The sequence below is a fragment of the Bombus bifarius genome, unplaced genomic scaffold (genome assembly GCF_011952205.1).
Source record: "Bombus bifarius isolate JDL3187 unplaced genomic scaffold, Bbif_JDL3187 scf7180000007979, whole genome shotgun sequence".
NCBI classification, from domain to species: domain Eukaryota; kingdom Metazoa; phylum Arthropoda; class Insecta; order Hymenoptera; family Apidae; genus Bombus; species Bombus bifarius.
The window spans coordinates 2028337-2047528 of record NW_022884364.1 but is presented as its reverse complement, the minus strand read 5'-3'; the positions used below and the strand labels follow the sequence as shown (position 1 = coordinate 2047528).

The window sequence follows — 19192 nt, the reverse complement described above, 5'->3', positions numbered from 1 at the left end:
CGACTTTCCGCCAGAAACCATTCTGTCAGAGGCGTGACAAATCAACGCGAGAATTCTCTTCTTTCTCTACGATTCTCATAGATGTACCGTATTCGTGATCGCTTTTGCGACAGGGACTAATAATGACTCTAACATCTCTCAATGGAAAGTTCCCTGTCCATAAAATAATGGTCAACGATTACAATCGGGAATCCTTCGAACAGAAACGGCCTAAGAACCTACACATTTTCCCAGTGCCTTGGATGAAAGGGGTACACAGGAACAATGGAGGACCGATTGCGGCACGTTTTGCGGAATGGTCCTCGGAGATGTGTTACCAGGACGATATCAAGCATGAGAGAAAGGATGTGGCAGGGGCAGAAGGGGGTGGGCCGAAAGAAAGTAGGAGAAAGATGTAAAAAGGGGAAGAAACGAGGGAAGGAAGAATCGAGGCGCCGTGCCGCACGAAAGCGCACAAGATCGCTGCGGGTGGAAACGAGCACGCAGCGTGGAGGGAATAAACGAAGAACAACGTTGTCGCGTGGCCGTGTGTGAGGGTGCAATAGAGAAGGAGAGGGAGTGAGAGTGAGCGAGAGAGTGTGGGAGCAAGAAAAGGAGTGGACCGACGGGAGTGTGCAAGGAGACTTCTCAGGCGTTGATAGGCAATCTAGTTGATTGCCAACTTCAAACGAACCGAAAAAAGCGGAGCGAGAGGAGAGACAAGCTCCTGTACAAGCCACTGGAAAGGCAAAGCCTCGACACGAACCGGCGCGAATCTCGGAATTTTTAGACAATACGATCCGCACAGTTCCTGCATTCCGACCCTCTTTCCTTCCTACTACCGATTAACGCTGTGCCAAGCGAATCGATCATACGCCATTTACCATCCTGGAATACTTTTCGCCTCATACTATCGTTCATTTACTGCTTAATCTAGGAAATATAATATTATAAACTTCTTACCTATTTCTACGTATGCTACACGCATACAAAATATACTCGAGTAACAAATATTCTTTGTATATTTTTCATTATTTTTGTAAAGCGTACAGTATACAACATCCAGCCTCTTTGGCTCGAATTTTCGTGCTCGAGAATCCATTATGCCCAAGGAACAAAAGATTCTTAATCGACGACCGAGCCAAACGGCCTTAGAGGGCTGTTCCACGTGACAGATCCTGCGAAATTGTTAACGTCACGACGCGTAATCGATCTCACAGCGATCGATATAATTATTATCGAGAACAAATCGAGCGGTTGGCTGGTCTGTGCTCTCGTCTTTAAGTCTGCCCAAGATTTAAGACAAAAAGGAACGAATGAAGTGCGCCAAATAAATGCTGTACTGTAAGACGAGGTGCTAGAGTGACGTTTGAATGGAAGGGCAGATCCTTTGTGCTGCACCGGGAACCCGACACCCGAAAATCGTTCTCAAAAATTCGTTATACGGATAAAATCTACACGCTATTCGAGACACCATATTATTGCTGTAATAACAGCTTTAAAAAAAACTTTTTCCGCCTTTTATCGAATGATTTCGATACTATATCAGGGTTTTAAATAATTTCTATTAGCAATCATTGCCTGCTACTTAAGGAACTGAATTAATTTAGAATGATTTAATGTCAATTACTTGACTACTAAAAATCTTTTAAACAAACGAACGTCGGTAGTTTTTATAATTTTCTTCTCTGATTATTCTATAAACAGGTAGTCCAAAGGATAGCGACTGTAATAATTAAAAGAGAAAAATTCTCAAGTAAATGAAACGAAGGGTTAGACCGCGCAGGTTGAGAACAGTTTGTCGGAGTGCGGCCATTTTTACGTTTTGTCGAGGTTCTTTGTGTTTTGGTGAGACATTGCAGGTCTGCCCAACACTCAACTCATTATACCACTAATTATTCATAACGTTGGGGATTATTCTGACAAAAATATTCAATTCCCACAGTGCACTCACCCCAGTGCTACCCTCTTTCTTTGCCTTATTCTTTCTGTCCGACTCATCTGACGCTAATCTCTCGAAGAACAGCCAGCAATTTTTTTTTTTTTTGCTGTTCCGAACTCACCGTGTTTCGTGTTTGTGTAAATCTCGATTCGGGGAATTGGCACTCGATTTCCTCGAGTGTAGTTACTCGATATCTTGTGGCAGCTGGTCAAGCAAGGCCCAATTGTTTGTACATAAATCGACGAATTGATTTCACGAGGCGTGAAGCTGTCGGTCAGCTGACGAGATCTCATCGGTTTCCCCAAAACTGGGCGAAAACTCGCAACACAGTAGAGTTTGCACGTGGATATATAAGAAAGTTGCGCGTCAATTTTCGGTAACACGATCTTGAGTGGCTCTCTATCAAGTGATAGCCGTAAGTGGCACGTTAAGTGCTCGTTTCACGGTGGGACGACGATACGCCTATTAATTTACTTCAACGTTCGTGACACGCGAGGGTCGTGGGTTCATCCTTGTCTAAAGATTGAAACGCAATCCCGATGATTGCCGATCAATGCTTTATTACGATGTATCGATGCTTGTGGGCGAATGAATCGTCGTATCGCGCTTGATGAACGCGTTACAACGTTCGTTAACTGCAGCAGAATCAATGGCTAGGTTCGAGGCTGCGTTTTAATTGGTTTCTCGGTTCTTTCTTGTTCCTTGGCCGCCGCTTAGGGCAGTGTAAGGAGCAACGTGTTAAAAGGAAGTACGGCTTGTATAGGCAGCGTAGCAAACGCGTTCCCGTCCTTTCGTTTTAAAAGTTCAGGTTACTATTATTGTAAAATTCGCGTCTAGGTGCGAGAGAGCAGCTAACAACGCGGCACCGCCGAGACGCGAACCTTGTTCCGTTGAACGGCATCCGTTTCTATGGATTGCCTCGCCAAGATGTAGGTCTTAACGAATGTGTTAAGATTGAACGAAGTGGTTGCTTGTTACTCGGCCACAATACGCGCACGGTTTGTGTAAAATTAATTATCAATTCTTCGCCGGCCCCCCTTCTCCTCCTCGCGCCAAATGAAAGAAACAGTTAGAGGCTCCATTCGTGGAATAAATGGTACGGTTATAATTGTCGAAGCACAATGGGCCACGCCTCGCGAGCGGAACGATCTGACGGAAACAATGTCATCTTAATCGTCATCTATAAAAAACGGGGCGAGTTTTAATGATAATGACGCATTACGCTCGCCACGCGGCAGAACGTCATTCGTCCAAGTTCGTTGGAAATAAGCAATGAGAAATTCGCGACAGGACCGTTTTCCTGTGAAAGGGCTACAGTTTCTTTCAAAAGGAACGTTAATAACGTAACGCAGCACCTTCGGTATTAACGATGCAATTTTATGTCAATAAAACTGTCGGGTAACGAACAAATTTATGAATTAAGGTAAGGATACGATAATCATGCCTCTAAATCATTATCCAGCAATTTCCATCGCTTTGAACTGCACCGATAAGACGAAAGACTTAATGATAATCGTAATAATTGTAATAATTTGTAATAATTGTAATTATGACAATCTTTTCAACTAATACTTGTCGTTATAAACAAGCATATTCACAAATCTTCATTCACGCCAAATTTACGGTCATTGATGCACCTGGTGTGCAATAAACGATCTCTCAACTGAAATCAAACCTAATTAGCTTTACTAATTGAATATGTATATCTACTGTTGAACGCATTCTGAGTCGATGTCTATGAAAGAAATGATACGAAGGATCAACTCACCATGGGGTGGCGTGTGCTGAGTCGGACTATGCTGATGATGGTTCGTGGTAACTGCGGTACCCGGAAGTACGTGCTGCGCGTGTGCACCCGGATGCACGTTGACACCGGCCGGTGAAGCCGGAAGTTGTCCCGGCTGATGTACCTGATGATGCGGTACGTGGTGTGCAGGGTGGGGGTGGGGCGGCGGCAGGAAGGCAGCCGCGACGGCCGCCTGCGCATTCAGATAGGCCATCCGCGAGGCCGTGAGGTTGCCCAGATTCCCAAGATTCCCCAGATTGCCCAGATGATTCGTCAAGCTAGGCATGTAGTCCCATAACTTGTGATGAGGCGCCGTAGGCGCGTAAGAAACAGCGGAGACGCCGGCCGGCGGTGATCCTTGAGGTGAACCGCGATCGGTACCGCTTCCGTTTCCGGTACCATTCAGCCCCAGCAGCTCCTGGATCGCAAACGGCGATCGCTGCGGCATTTTTGTGTCTTTGTTGATTATTCTAACGGCTCAAAACGACATTCTTCTCTCACGACTTATCGTTAATGCTATACGTTTTGATCCTTTGCTTGTTCTCCCCGTCAATGGAGCATCTTCGGTTGAACTCGTTGAAACAACAAGTTTGAAGGAGATCGTTGTTCGTTTCGCCTGCGCTGTTACTCGACTATTCCACGCTACAAGTTTGAACAGTTTGTCGTTGCTCTTTCGTCTCGAGGTAACGTCTCGATTGCTAGGAACTTTGTTTATAAGCGATTCTGCTGTTGGAGACTCTCGAACGGAAAGGCTGAATTCGTTGGGCTTTGTCGTAACCGTACACGATGATTACAGAGGATTAAAAATCGCAGACTGATTCATTTGTATAGTCAAAGAAACGAATAGAAAAGAACGAAGCTATTATCGTTGCTAGGCCTTGACATAACGCTTGCTCGAGATCCGACGGTTTGCGGCGAGCAGTCGCATAGTTTTCAATAGCTTTAGCAACTCGGAAATCACTAGGAGTTTATTCTTATTATAGGCTTGCTACGAAGCGATTACTAATTGAGCAGTTCAGTTGATATCGCGAAATATAAGAGGTATTCGTTCGTACGAAAATGAAGAAACCGACTGATGGACCTGTCAGCGGCCCTAAGTGTTCTCATAAATCTCCATCATTGAAAATGTGTCCAAAAGTAATATTCGTCGATCGTGGAGAATGATTACAGTGCTTAGTGTAACGTGTTTTCAACTTATCTTCGTTGTAAAGGTAGAAGCCAGCGATCCGTCGAGCGAAGCAACTCCGGACAGCTTGCAGCGAGCGACGGCAACTTGAGCGGCGACTCGAGAAACAACTCGGTTCCTGTTTTCGGTGCAACCGTATTATCCCGTGTTTCGTTTCACACTTTAACACATCTACTGTCTAGAAACTACGCGTTTAACCTCACACTTTCGTCTAGTCTCTTCGTTGAATGGTGGTTTCGTTGTGATCAGGTACGGATTCCTGCGTTCATCGCTCCTCGAGTACCGACCGGTAGACTTGTTCGTTAAACTGAACTCGTTCGAAGACAATTAGAACCTTATCTTCGTTCAGAAATTCTATTCAAGCTCCAGATAGCACGTGATGGGCTTATTCATCGTTTCTTGCCACCGAACAAAACTCTGGTTGGACCTTAGCGATGCGCATGGAAATTCGTGGAACCGCTTTCTTTCATTCTCCTCGCGTGGGGATTGAATTTCAAGGACAACAGAGTCTTCCTCGCCTCTGCTAAATCCTTTACTGAACTGGAAAGGCACTCGTGCATTGAAACTCTTCCGCCGGTACCTCATACAAGACGAATCGGACGATAATCGAGGAATCACGAGTAACGTCCGGCGACCGATTTCGATTCCTTTTCCATACTCTTCGTTAGCTTCTTACACCGTAGATACTCCCGCTACTTCCAGCTCTTCTCTCGCTTCCTAGTGTTCGTTTAAAAATTGCGCACTGAAAAAGAACCGTCGGATTCACCGGAGCCAGTTCACTGACAGCACCACCGCGGCTACTCAAGATCGGGCCAGTACTAAACTACGTGGATTCGCGTGCCGAGTTTCAACCGATGACTGTGCTTGATGGCTGGATCTCCTTGCGTTGCTGGTCCCTCGAAACTCGATCCGAACGAATCAAATTACGCGTCAGATAAGAGAAGCAACGTGTTTACTCTCGGAGTAGCCCTGATACGTTAACGTCTGACTGTCGTCGTGGCGCAACCGTGTCGTCGTCGCGGCGATGGGCAACTGAGCTGCCGAGCAGCACAGGGTTGCTCGACTGCGCGGCAGCCAACGAAGAAGGGAAACCCCTGGGGGCGGCTGTGCGCCGTATACGCACCCACACATATACCCTTTCGCGGAGGGTGGCGTTTACCCGACCCACACACCCCCTCCGACACTTCTGGCCCCCTCTACCCTTCTCGTTCTCTCTGCGTTCCTCCTTTTTGCTCTCTCTCTCGCGTGAACGATCCCTTCCCCTTCGTCACCGCCTGCCTCCCTTTCTGCTCGATGCATATACAACCCCACTCTCAGCCCTTCTTTTCAGCACTCGTCGACCCCTTGCAACAAAGGCGCCTCCGCTACTTTACGCGCCGACAGTGGCCGTCTCGCATCGCGGATTGGTCGGTTTTTTGAGACGGCCAGCCGGGTAGACATAGCCCTAGTTACCAACGAGAAGGTGGGGTCTACCGATGTCAACGCCTCAACCGGCTACGCCTACGACAGACCGGTTTACCACAGCGAAAAGAACTTGATCTGGAGTTTCGAACTTAACTCGCAAAGATATCCCGCTTCTTCCTAGCTCTCGCGAACATTCAACCCGTGATGCTCAACGTTTTGCTGCCTAGACAAATGAACGCGACGGCCGTGACATAAAGTTTGTACACTTTATTACGGAAAGGCAATTGGCTGATCAGTATCGGGTTTAACGAAATTTTATTACGCGCAACTCGAATGCGAAAGATTCGTGTTTATAATTGTCAGGTAGAGTAGAACCGGAGCAGAATTTTTGATCGAGGCATTCGAATCTGCTGCGGTTTGGTATATCGATTAATCTATATCGCGTACGATGCTTTGTTGAAAACTAAATACGATCTTGCACTTGTATATTACTTCTGCCGATCGATAGCGGAACGAAAAGGATATCGTGATGATCAAAATATGGTCGTACATGCGATTGGAAAGCTCTTGGAGCAGGTTTCAACATCCAACGTTGCCCAAGTTGAAGTAAAGATCCGCTGAGAAAAATTGTGGCACAGTGAAACTGGCTTTCGCTTAGAACCTTTATTAACGAAGGGGGTGTGGTCTAAGAACGGGCCAATCAGAAAGCACCACTTTCAACCCTCATTGGCCAGAACGTAAATCGATTTATCACTCAACCCGTCCATAGTAGACAGGGGAAACACGCCCTTAAGGCCGTCCGACTTAAGGTCTATTCTCCTCGGATGCCTTTCGCGACTCTCAACACCGCCAATTCCACTTGAGAAGGATGGTGGTGGTGCTGGTGGCGTTGAAGGTGGTGGTGGACGGTGAGGCGGGGTGGTGCGTCCGTAAGAACACAGAAAGGGTGTGGAAAGTCATGATCTTCGGCGGTGAGTTTCCCGATAGTGTCGGAGGGAATTTTTTCGAAAGACTACCGAGCCCCGTGGTCGGATCCACGCTCGAAATTGAGCTATTTTTCGGAAACGAGGCTTTTCTTTCGCTTCTTGTCTTCTTCCTCTACCTACGCTCCGATCTATCCATCTCCATGTTTCTTTTTTCTTCGTCGTAAACACGTTACACTATCTTATTTTTGTACTATTGGTTCTTTAGGTTTCTCATCTTATTATATAATGAAATTTAAAAAATATCCTAAGTAGAGAGAATGTGCAATACCTAAATTTGTACGATGCTTCCACGAAACAAAGGTTTTCACGTTTTCTTACCTGCGGTTTAGGTCTAATTTTTTAATGGAAATCTTCAATGAAGTATCGTCCTAACATGTAAATTTTGTTAACTAGCAACTTCATTATACCAACATAAGCTACACTAAATGATTAAATAAATCGCTAAGTACATAATGCAACGGAGGAAGATTAAATAAGTAGAAAGACTGAATGAAAAATACAAGAAAAGTCAGAAACTTTGCGAGAAAATTGATATCACTCGCATTTTAAGATGAAAAACCCCACGCGAACATTTATACTCGTCTAACGTTTGTCAGCGATAGCTCCAAAGCAGCATAATACCGATGCTGAGATGGTCTTTTTATCGGCGAAAAACTCGCCCATCTTCTTGCAGTGCGAGAAGCAAAAGGCTGAGAAAGAAAAAGATGGTTTTTGTGCACGATGCTTTGTTTCAGTAAAATATCTCCGAGTTCTTGCGTTCATCTCTTCAGCTAAGGAGAAGTATAAGAACAGTCTCTTCGTTTCCAGTCTCATTTGTTTGTTCCTTATATTAACAGATTATTGTTCACTTTCAGCAGTGCTATTTTGTGGAACAAATTTCCGTGCAAAATATACGATGGTCAATTTTCGAATAACAGAGTTTTGATATCAATATCGTATTGTAAAATATAATCTTGATTTCGACTTATTTCAATCAGCTTGTTCTCTTCCATATAGGAAAATGACTTGTTCGTAAGAGAATCGTAAAGATAGATTGCACGCATAAAACTACGTACAAAATGCTCGTAGTGATTTGTAACTCTTTTAGCGACTCGTGATTTCGTGTTCCACGATCGTGTAACCCGCATCATCGTTCACTCAAACGGCATCATCCAACGGGTTAAATAGCGCGAGGCTCAAGAAGCCTGTGGATTCCGCAAATTGCAATTACTCCGTGTTACCAGCGGAATTTCGTAAGATTTGAAAAAAATGCTTGGATTTAAGTGTGGTGAGCTAGCGTAGTAGGAAAAGGGGTCCCCGTTTGCTGCGCTCTTCAACGACTGTACAGATCAAGTACTTGCTTGCTTCTTAACTTAACGGATTATTGTACTTCTAAATTCAGTGCATTGTGCTAGTCGTGGTCGTGTAAGGGTGTGCATACGTATCATCCATACGTGGAAGCGTAAATATCTTCATCGGATCAGATCGCGACACTCTTCACGGGTTTAAGCCTCCTTCAACAGGATTCCAGGCGTGGTAACCGGGCGCACACGCATCCACGCCCTGATCGTACTTTTTTTTTTTGAATACGAGCGATTTTTTTATTCCCTTCAGGGCGTAGATTAAGTTGGCGAAATGTCGTTATAATTTGCAATATTTACACGATGGTTGGAATAACCAAAAACACGAGGTTACGAACCTCGTGGTAAGGCTGGTCGAACATCGTCGCACTTGGCTCGTTTGAAATTTGCAAATTTTGAGGTTGCCGCTCATTAATGCTCGCGAACTTGGCGAAAATATTCCGCGAAGTTCGTTCGAGCGAATACAGGGTGTTACGCGAGACGTAATTGATCTTCGAAATGTATAATAAAGCGAGCAACAAATGGAATGTATTTTAAAACAATCGTAACGCAAGAAGGAAGAGGCAAAAACGAGCAGACACGATGAAACAAAAAGAAGGAAATATCGTTGTGCAAGCACGTATATCGCAAATTGATTAAATTCCTTTTGTTAGCGAGTTAACGGGCGTTTATTTCGCGGCTCGCGCTATTTACAATTAGTCGATGCACTATGCAGCGATCCTAGTTCCGGATAACTAGACCTCAAACCACTCTCGTTCCCGTAACGTGTGTGTGTTCCGCGCAGGAACAAGGCTGCCTCAACTCACGCTCTGTTAATTTATCTAATTACGATAGTAGTCGAGATCATTTATCCCCGCACGAGAGGAAATTTGAGACGAGCGCCGCCGGGAAATATGAAATTAGTCGCAATGCTTTAGGAACCTCGAAATTTCGTGATATTACGATGTAACTGTAGCTCGAAAGCTCCCATTTCGTTGCGTTGATCACGAACGTGCCGAACGCTGCCGGCAGGTTTTACGAGATAGTAAAAATCTTTAAGAGACACTTTTCCGATTTACGGTAAATGTATTTTGAATTCATTCTTTATTTTATTTCACCTTTTCAGCTATTTTATTCCGCATAGAAGAGATCGATGTTTAAGTAAGCATTACGTTTGTCAATGACAATAGGATGAGTACGAATCGACGATTATTTATCTAAAACTTGTAGCGACGATACCGGTTACGATACTTTCTAGAAGTTGAATAGCACGATGTTCGAACAATACCATGATCCGCCGTTCGAAGAGCGCGTAACGTAGCCTCAGTGAGTCCGATCGATGCATAATGCCGGTAAATTAATTTCTGAAACCCGGTTTCCTCGAAGAGGCCCACTTCTAACATCGGCAAACGGCGACCGTGCCCTTCGTCGGCCGCGTTTCCTACCTGCAAACTCGAACGAAAGGATCTCATTGCTCCGGCAATCCTCTTTTCCCGAACATTTTCGCCGAGTCCTGCAAAATTGTTAATCCGAAGCTTTTCCAATTACACAGCTCGTCCTCGTTTTCTGCCGCTCCTTCAAACCATCCACCTCTCTTCCTTCGTGCCCCCCCTCCCCCCGTTGATGCTCCTCTCCGTCCCTCCTCCCACTCACTCTCTTTCGGCTCTTTGTAAGCGAAAATACTCAATTCGGATGTTAAATTCAATTACAGCATTCCTGATTAATCCTAAGTATCCTTTTCCGAAGGAAAGACGACTGCTATCCAATCTCTCTCTCTCTCTCCTGCTCTCTCTCTCTCTCTCTCTCTTTTCGCGAACGTCTTCGAACGAGCTAGATCTCTTTCGGCTTAGCCCGTCCTTAAGTTGAATAACTGTTGCGAACGATATGACGCCATTAAAATCTGCTGATCCTGATCCTACGGCGGTGGACTCGGGACCTACACGTCGCTCAAGATTATCACTGCTGGATAGAAATTATCGTGTCTCTCGCGAGGAGACTGCTTGCCATTGGTAATTGTACGTTAAACGTAAAAGAAGATCGGAGTGTTAAGCAGTTAATGACAAATAACGCAAATGTCGTGAAGTTTGTTGCGTGTAAACCGAAGAATTAACGCATCTTCTCTCGCGTAACGGTGGTGGAAGGAAATATTTAGCAGGTATGGAATCAAGATTATTTATAAGTTAACGCATTCTAAATCTGTGTTACTTGTAAACACGTAAGATGTCTATTCACAACGTGTTCCGAATACAAACTACCCTTATCAGACAGTAAATTGCACCTTTTCTCAAAAAATTCACACATTGATTCTTTTATATCGTTGATTCTTACACATTTCTTCCGACAACTTATTAACGGTTAGCAATGTTTCGTGGTATTCCGAGAGGACGAACGTGGACCACCCAGGGCTCGTCAGAAAGACGACAAGATAATTTCTGCCTCTCAAAAAAGTCAGCCAGTCATCGCCTGTAACTGGTAGTCCTTCTCTTAATCTTCGTTCCATGAGCCTTTAAGTATCCACGGCCACTCGAGTTTCTCACAATGCTCTGACCGGCGCCGTGGTATCTCATTCTGGTTCTCTGGATAGATGCGTTGCATTAAATGCGTCTAAATGACGCGCGGAAGTGCATTCTCCTTTGTGAAACGAGAAACAAGGTGATCCGACAAGAGGCGCAGCAAGAAGACGTATCCGCTTACTTCTGTCTAGCAAATCTCACCAGTATTTCATGTTTCAAATATTTGTCAAACATTTATTGAACATTTAATACAATCGGCGATTTACTTGCTTCGATAATACGAGACATTCCTATTGCACAGATTTGTCGCAGCGTTCGAATAAAATATCGTCGATCGTTACGCCAATTTTCAAAGAAATATTCTATGATTGAATCATAACTCGAATTAGAAATTCCACCGCTTCCTTCCTACGAAACCATCTTGACGGCAGCGATTAGAGAGATCTAAGCAGCCTGAAACGAAGCCTAATCGCGATCGATAATCACACGTATACCGAGGGAATGGTTGCTTGCCGTAAGGAGAACGCGTTTTGAAAAATCTACTAACTTTTTCCAAAATCTCTGGTGAATTTCAAAGTTCCCGAGGGTCGCAACAGATGGCAGCATACATCTAGTCGGTAATTCTGAACGTGCTGCCGTCTGCGTGCCGTGAATCGAACTGAATTCCGGTCAATTCTTTCTCTCCTTCCGGAGGAAAATAATATTCCCTGACATCTTCCGGAGCTCCATTTTGCGCGTCCGCACTCGGCTGTATCGCGAAGATCGACGCCGCGTCGTCGTCACACGACTTTACAATACAGTCAAATTGCGCCATACACCCTTTGTGTACGGAAACATTCGCAGGACACTCGTTTCGGTGCTACGAGCGCAAGCATTTTCGTCGACAAAAATCACGATTTACATCCCTTCAATGTTCGACAAATGAATACCTTTTCCGTGGTGAAAAGTGACGTCCAAGTTGCTGGCCTCATCGTACCTACGATTTTAGAAGTTATTTGTTCTATAATACCATAACGGATAAGATTTTCGCCGCACTATAAAAAGACGTGATTTGTTGATCATTGTTGATGCCAGTCCACCCCCAACTCCGTTCCGTTAATCGTCCATTGCGCTCACCCGGCATCATCGAGTTATTATAAATACTTTAGCGCGCGCTTTTTCACGGGAACAAACGCGAAATTGATTTAATAGCTTGCTTTTAACATTTCTATCTCGCAATGATCGTACGCCGAAATTCGTTCGCGCTTTAAAACGTTCCGAATGAAATATACTTTTAGAACTGGCATTGAAACGTTGCTCGGTCCTCTGTCTACTTTCCTTTTTTATTATAGTGGAAATTGTTTAAATATGAAACATGAAATTTTCTCATCGGAGACACAACAGTCAAGCCCATAGCGACGGAATGTTCGTCTTACGAAGGAACAGAAACGGAAGTTCACACGAAGACAAGCCGATCGATTTCAAACGTTTATGGTCGATTTTTACGCTAAATCTCAAAGAGGCCGGCGAGTAAAACAACAGAGCAGCATCTTCCTTCAAATCCCTTTATTTACCCGCTTCCCTTTTGCAAGGCGTTTTTACCTTAGGTGCGATAAAGTTCGGCTTAACAGGCGCGTTTCCCTTTTAACACGGCACACGGGAGTACGTATCTCTTGCATTTTTCAATCGAAAAATCCGCAGAGGATCGCGACAGCGATTGAAATCGGAGCAAGTTAATCCTTTGATCGGCGAGGCAAGAGTCACCCGTTGACGTGCTCCAAGACGAATATTCTGGAATTTATCAAAGTACGAAGAGAGAGCGCGGTCGCGCGTCGGCTGCCCTTATAATAGCGCACCGGATACGCCTTCAAAAGGAATTACGTAATACAACTTTTTCAACGGGCTGATCGCGAAGTAATACGACCGTCTACTATACCAACGAAAGGAGAAAGCGAGCCCTCGTTAAATATTAAACTTTAAGGATCGTTTTTCCATGAAGAAGCTTCGTCGACTTTGCACACGCACGTACACACAGATAGACAAGTCTGTTGTACAGAGAATAGAGAGAGAAAGAGAGAGAGAGAGAGAGAGAGAGAGAGGCGCACGCATACTATTGCGTTAACACCTTCACATCGAATGTCGCGTCCATCCTTGCTTCCTTCTCGTTTCTCTCTCGTAACGACATCGTTCGCGATCGTTGGAAACGAGACATTTGAGAGATTATGCCAATCCGGCGTGTAAACCACCCAGGGAGGAAATACTTATGAGTTTCTGCTGCGAGAGCCTCCTCTTTTTGTTCCTGCATCCCCTCTGCCCCACCCCCCCGCATTCCGAGCTGCGTCCTCACCTTCTTACCACCGTGAAAGAGAAATTAACACATTGACTGATGGTTGAAGGGTGTCTCGCGGAGTTTTCCAACGTTTTATTGTCTTCTTACCACGAGAGCCACGATGGGGATTTGGTTGTCCTAACTGATTGAAGCGTATTGTCAAAATATTCGGTAATTCTCCCTAGTCTTTGCTACACGTAACGGTATACGGCGATCTTGTCTGCTAAGAGATTAGAGACTGCGATGCCTGTGCCGCAAGAAACGATCTTCGGCTTAAAAAGGCAGAAATACTGCGTTCTAAATGGAAAGTCGAACGAGTTTTCTCTTCTTTCGGACTACGTACATTGTACATGGCGTATTAGAAATCTTCGTTTCGTATACAATGTGCAATTTGGACAATAGGCATCGGTTTATGCCGTGTAATTTTTGTCAACGTGTCCATTCGCATTTCCTTGATAACAAGGGACGAGAATTTCACCGAATGCATAAGCGGAATTGGCACGATTTGTCATCCGTGTCAAATCTCGGTCTAAGCACGTCTGGTATTGGCCACGGGTCCGCGCGTCATTCGCTCATTATACGATCCAATTAAGGTTCGACTGCTGCACGGCAACAGTCACGGTCCTTCTGTCCATGTGATTGGCCCTATTCGGAGACAACGCGTTCCCATAGGCGCCTCAGGGCTTTAATGGCACGAAATCATTCGATGCCGATTCCTTGACAGTCACGATTTCTCGCTTATTAAAGCACTGTCCTCGTTTATGCGCGAATTTGCTCTCTCGAAATTCGCTGCTCGCTCGCGGCCACAGAGGTAGACACGGCAATGACGATTCCAGTTCTGACCGATCAAAATCGTATAAGAATTCATAGGAAGTCTGTCCTTACGTTAAGACACATAATTTTTGTTCTACAAGAAGGTTTTTACGTTTCAAGATACACCCTGAATGCACATCACAGGTATAATTTCCGTTTTTCTACTCCGTTCATTTATTTTCGATTAATTTATAATTAATCAGCGATGGTAATCATCCATAATTCGTTCTAGCTAACTCACTGTCGTCCTTCTCCGCGCGAAAGGAAAGAAAGGAACGCATTTACCTCTACTTTCGATATTTCACGAGCAATGCGAGAAGCGAAATGGAAAGAGCCGCGCGATATTATTTTCATTGCGCCCATCGAACGCATAAAGGCGTGGCGTGCATAAAAAGAACCGGCCATAATGATTCGCGTAACGATTTCGGTTTATTTTCCTGCGGATACACATCGAAATATCTAATGGGACGTCGCGTACCACCCCAAACGCTCTCATTACCGCATCTCGTTCTTTTTTCTTCGGCATTTTAATTGCAGCAATGGGCCGCGCCACCGCTAAGAAATAATTATGCTTGCCCGGCGCAGGTACCAACACCTACACGCCCAGCCGCGTCTACCAACACTGGCCTTTCCCTTGTGTTCGCACCTTCCTTCTCTGTTAAGGGGTGCACAGAACCCCCGAAGAGTTCGCGTTTCTTGTTTGCACGACCCCCATCGCAACTACGATGGTATCACACGTGCCACGCCCCCTTAACGACGAAATTACAGCAGCCATGTTTGTTCAAAGATCAAAGTCCAGGGCCAGGTGCGAACGTGCTTTTTCTCGTTCGGGCTCCGTTACTCGAAAAAAAGACGCGCAAATGCATCGAACCGATCTCGATTCTCCTCTTCCATGCCACCCTCCTTTTGCCCCCTACCACCCCCATGAACCGAGGTTTTCGGTGAACGTCGTTCAATCCTTTGACGCTTGAAAATCTTCCAAGCTAGGTCGGATTTTCTTTCGAGTGTGAGCTGCTGTTACTGCTGTTAGATGTAAATTTCTTCAGTTTTCCTTTCTTTATTTTCGACATTAATTTCCTCCCATCTTTTATATTTCTTTGTTAAAACGAAGAGACAAACATGATTCCGGAATATTCGATAGCGTTAACACGACAGCACGTAACAAGAAATCGATTTAATCTTTCATCGCCGAGTTAAGAGAAACCAAGAGACGGATGATGCTGTTATAAATTGTAATTTTCGCTGTCAATGCCATATCAATCGATGTAGTGAGGACATATGGAAAGCGAATCGACGTCTCATGATTCAACGATGTTCGATTTCTCATACAATGAAGACGTGAGAAGAAGAAGGGTGGTTAAGGGTAATAGGTCTGGCGAGACATAATTACGGTTGACTACTTGATTAGTCATTTAGAGGCAACGAGAGTTAGCCGACCGATGCGCCAGCTCTTTCTGTTTTCTATTTTCAGAATCCGTTCGCTCGAGACTTTCGATACAGGTTTAGAAAGTGGTGGATCTTTGAAGAGGTCCGTACAGATGATGGTTAGAGAGAAATTTCGACCGCTGCTGGATGATGCAGCTGTCTTATTATTCGTCTGACCAGTAAATTGATCAGGGGCGTCGTATAACCAAAGGTTCTTTACGTATCGCTTGATAGCTTTAATTTCCGACACGAAATCCAATTAGAAATTATACCCAGTCGGAAATTGCACGAAGGAAAGGAACAGTTCTTTGTTTTTCAACCGTTATTCGAAAGTTTCTCGATGAAGATACAGCTGCAACTAGATTCTGTTTATGAAAAACTCGGGAAGAAACAAGGTACTCGACAGAGGGCAACATCATTCTGTTAGTATCGTGGTTTAGAATCTTGGACGACGCGTGTCTCGAGTATCCCAAGAGGTAAAGAAGTACGGATTGTCGCTTTTGGCACTTCTCGGTATTTTCTTCCTCCTCGTAAGCCAGCTTTCCAGAGATTTTTCAGCGTGGCCCGAGGCTAGCGAAGATGCAACAGGCCTCTACTAACAAACTCGGAGAATCTTCTGGCACTTCTGCTCTAGTGGCATCACCACGTGTAGTACCATACATGAAAGCACGCTAGTTACGTTAGTAACTCTTCTTTCACCCCTGCTTCTTGCGAAAGAAAGAGGGAGAGAGAGAGAGACAGAGAGCACGCTTCTGACGACGAAAAGAATGCAAAATCGGGACGGAAGTTTCCGCGAACGTTGGTGTACTTTCGTCGAATTAATCGATTTCATTGATTTCCTTCTTCCTTTTTTCTTTACGCTGTATATTGCGTTGCATTCAAGATACGTTAAACGTGACACTCTTAAATTCAGAGTAATCGAGGTTGGAACGTCTATGGGCATCTAAAACCGAGTCTATTTATCGATTCAGTTACGCGCTCTCGATTTGAGTTTATCACAAACACGCGAAATGATCGCGTCTGATAGCAGGGAAATTTTCGAGCATCATCCTTTTATAACATCCCTTTTTGACAGACCAGCGATTTTATGATGTGTCCCGTTCAGGTGGAGAGGGACAAATGTTTGTGCACTTTGCTCGACCGGCCATCGTGCCCCCTGAATTTCGAAAAATGCAGTTGCATCGATAGTCACATGACGGTTCCTCAGGGGGCAGCGAAAGGAGGAATGAGGAGGTTGCTGAGGTGCAGGGAACTCAGAATCGTATGAATATTAATGTGCTGAAACAGCTAAACACAAGAAGCAAAAGGGCGCTTCGACACTCGGTATCTATTAATTCTCAGCCTGCAATCTGCATCGAACGACGAAGCCACGTGGTCGTGGTCTTTTCCAGCGTGTTATCTGGACCGAGATTCGATCGATGATCGAAGAAGAGAAAAGGAAGAGCTTTCACGTGCAAAAAATGTATTACGATGTTACTTCGTTTTTCGATCAAGTGATCGATCGGAAACGGACTCGTTAAAAGCGGATTTATACTTTATACAGCGAATACGAACCAAAGGAATTGTCGAACGCTTTCCTTTAAGAATTTTACGAACCTTCGTCAGCTGCTTGGCGCTACTTTTACACGATAATATTTGAAACTCGATGGATATATTTTTATTTCTGACACTTGACATTTTTAAGCATTTAAGCAGACGGATTATGAAAAATGAGAACGATTTTGGTGATTGAACGTTTTCTCATTAGAAGAAAGCGTATATGGTTCCTAAAGAAGAGTTTAAAATCGAAGTCCGTCTATATGGACGTCTAAAAAGGAGTGACCCTCAGGGGGGTGGGAGATGTAGCAAGAGGCGGTAAGTCACGTGTGCTCGTCTGAGCGCCGGTAAGAAGCGCGTACCATCACAAGGGTGAAATGGAAAAATATTTTTCCATTTTCCCTCTCGTAGACATATAGGGGGAGGCTCACACTCTTTTCTTCGTCTATTATGCGCGTTATACTTGGTCCAGAGAGAGCGAGCTCGCACTTACGTGTATTTTATGCATTCGAACGGATGCAGCCTGATGCGCCGGGGGAGGAAGAGGCTCGCCGCCGGGGAAGGGGGTGGTCGGGTGTCGGATAGTCGTCGGTAGAGGGGAGGAAGGGGACAGCTGGAGCTATCAAGAGGCTACATATAAAATCATAAGGCACGACGGCCACGCCCACCACCCCGCGGGTTCACCAATCACCGCGGACTGCATTTAAATCGCAACCCCTCGGTGCATTGTCGACTTTTTTTCCGCGGGCGGGGTGACTCGCTTCTGAATATATATCCCGCAGGCTGTGCCAACACCAGGAATATTCATATTCCTATTCCTGCTACAATCCGTCGCACACATCGCATACAACCTGGCCCCCTTCGCTCTCTCGTTCCCCTCACTATCCATCGAACCACCCTTTCGCGAGTTCCCTTGCCATCGCGTCTCCACGCTGCCGTGACTACCCTACCCGCGTTCCTCTTCCTAGCATCGGAAATCCTCCCCTTTCCCGGCCCGAGCCTATACACGTGTGTCATTTACGTGCACTTATCATCCACCTGTGTGTACGCCGAACCGTACGTCGACCATTCCCATTCTCATTTTCATTTTCCTCTCATGGTTGTTCGTAACTCAGCTATATAGGAAGGAAGGAAGAGGGAACGGTTGCTTCTTCCTAGCGGTTCTCGATACCGTCGTCGACGATGAGGGATGAGCAGGATGCGAGCGAAGACGATAGCTCCGGCTGATCTGCCGGCTACGATCAAATCGAGGCAAAGTACGCTTTCGCGATAATGGATTAGGAAGGTATTTTGTCTGCGACTTTTTTCGGTCTGCCACGGAATCGTTCAGTCACGGATTGTTATTCGCTGATTTGCTGCAGGGCTTCGAATCGATCGTGATTGAGTTCAATGGTCAGATTGTCGAACGATTCGTTCATCGCGTTTGGTTAATATTTCTTACCTTACGAAGATGAAATAAGAAGCGAAATATGAGACCAAAATAAATCCAGAAATTGGCTAGTAAAGTAATTGGAAATCGAATATCGTGTACGTGGACAAGAAAGTCATATCAGAGCTGACAAATTATCTCGTAAAGAGTTTACCGTACTCGCAATACTGTTAACTCGTAAAGCACTCTCTACGAATAAATGACAGTTGTAGCAAATAAAGCTGTTTCGTAGAAACTTCTTGTTACGTGAAGTTTCTTAATTTTATTTCGGTGGAAATAAACAAGAAGGAATTTAACTTTGGACCGTTCTAATGACTTTTATTAAATACGTCCACGTGATATTCTCATTAAGCCTAGTTTGGAATAGCTTATTCTCAACTCGTTGTTACTCGAGGACGTCCTAGTTGGATAACTATGTTCATACTGTGCTTGACAGCGCATTGAGAAAATTACCAAAGTACGTTTCAGTGTGATTTCAATCAACGTACGTTAATAAGCAAGCAATGAAGTATACGCTTTACTTTTTATAATGCCTTAAAATACCTTTTATAATACTTAATATAAAT

The 19192-nt window shown here is 44.8% G+C and overlaps 1 protein-coding gene across 4 annotated transcripts in view; it reads right to left on the bottom strand.

Moving 5' to 3' along the window:
- The window catches only part of LOC117204639 (visual system homeobox 2-like), a 50625-nt gene extending 44647 nt beyond the window's left edge, over positions 1-5978 (bottom strand). For 3 of the 4 annotated variants that reach the window (XM_033442200.1, XM_033442202.1, XM_033442201.1), the window contains exon 1: positions 3690-5978. In XM_033442200.1, the coding sequence (XP_033298091.1) occupies positions 3690-4155 (466 nt within the window). In that variant the 5' untranslated portion in view covers positions 4156-5978. The remainder of the gene's footprint in view (positions 1-3689) is intronic. The other variant, XM_033442203.1, reaches the window with a different exon arrangement.
- Between the last annotated feature and the right edge of the window lie 13214 nt (positions 5979-19192).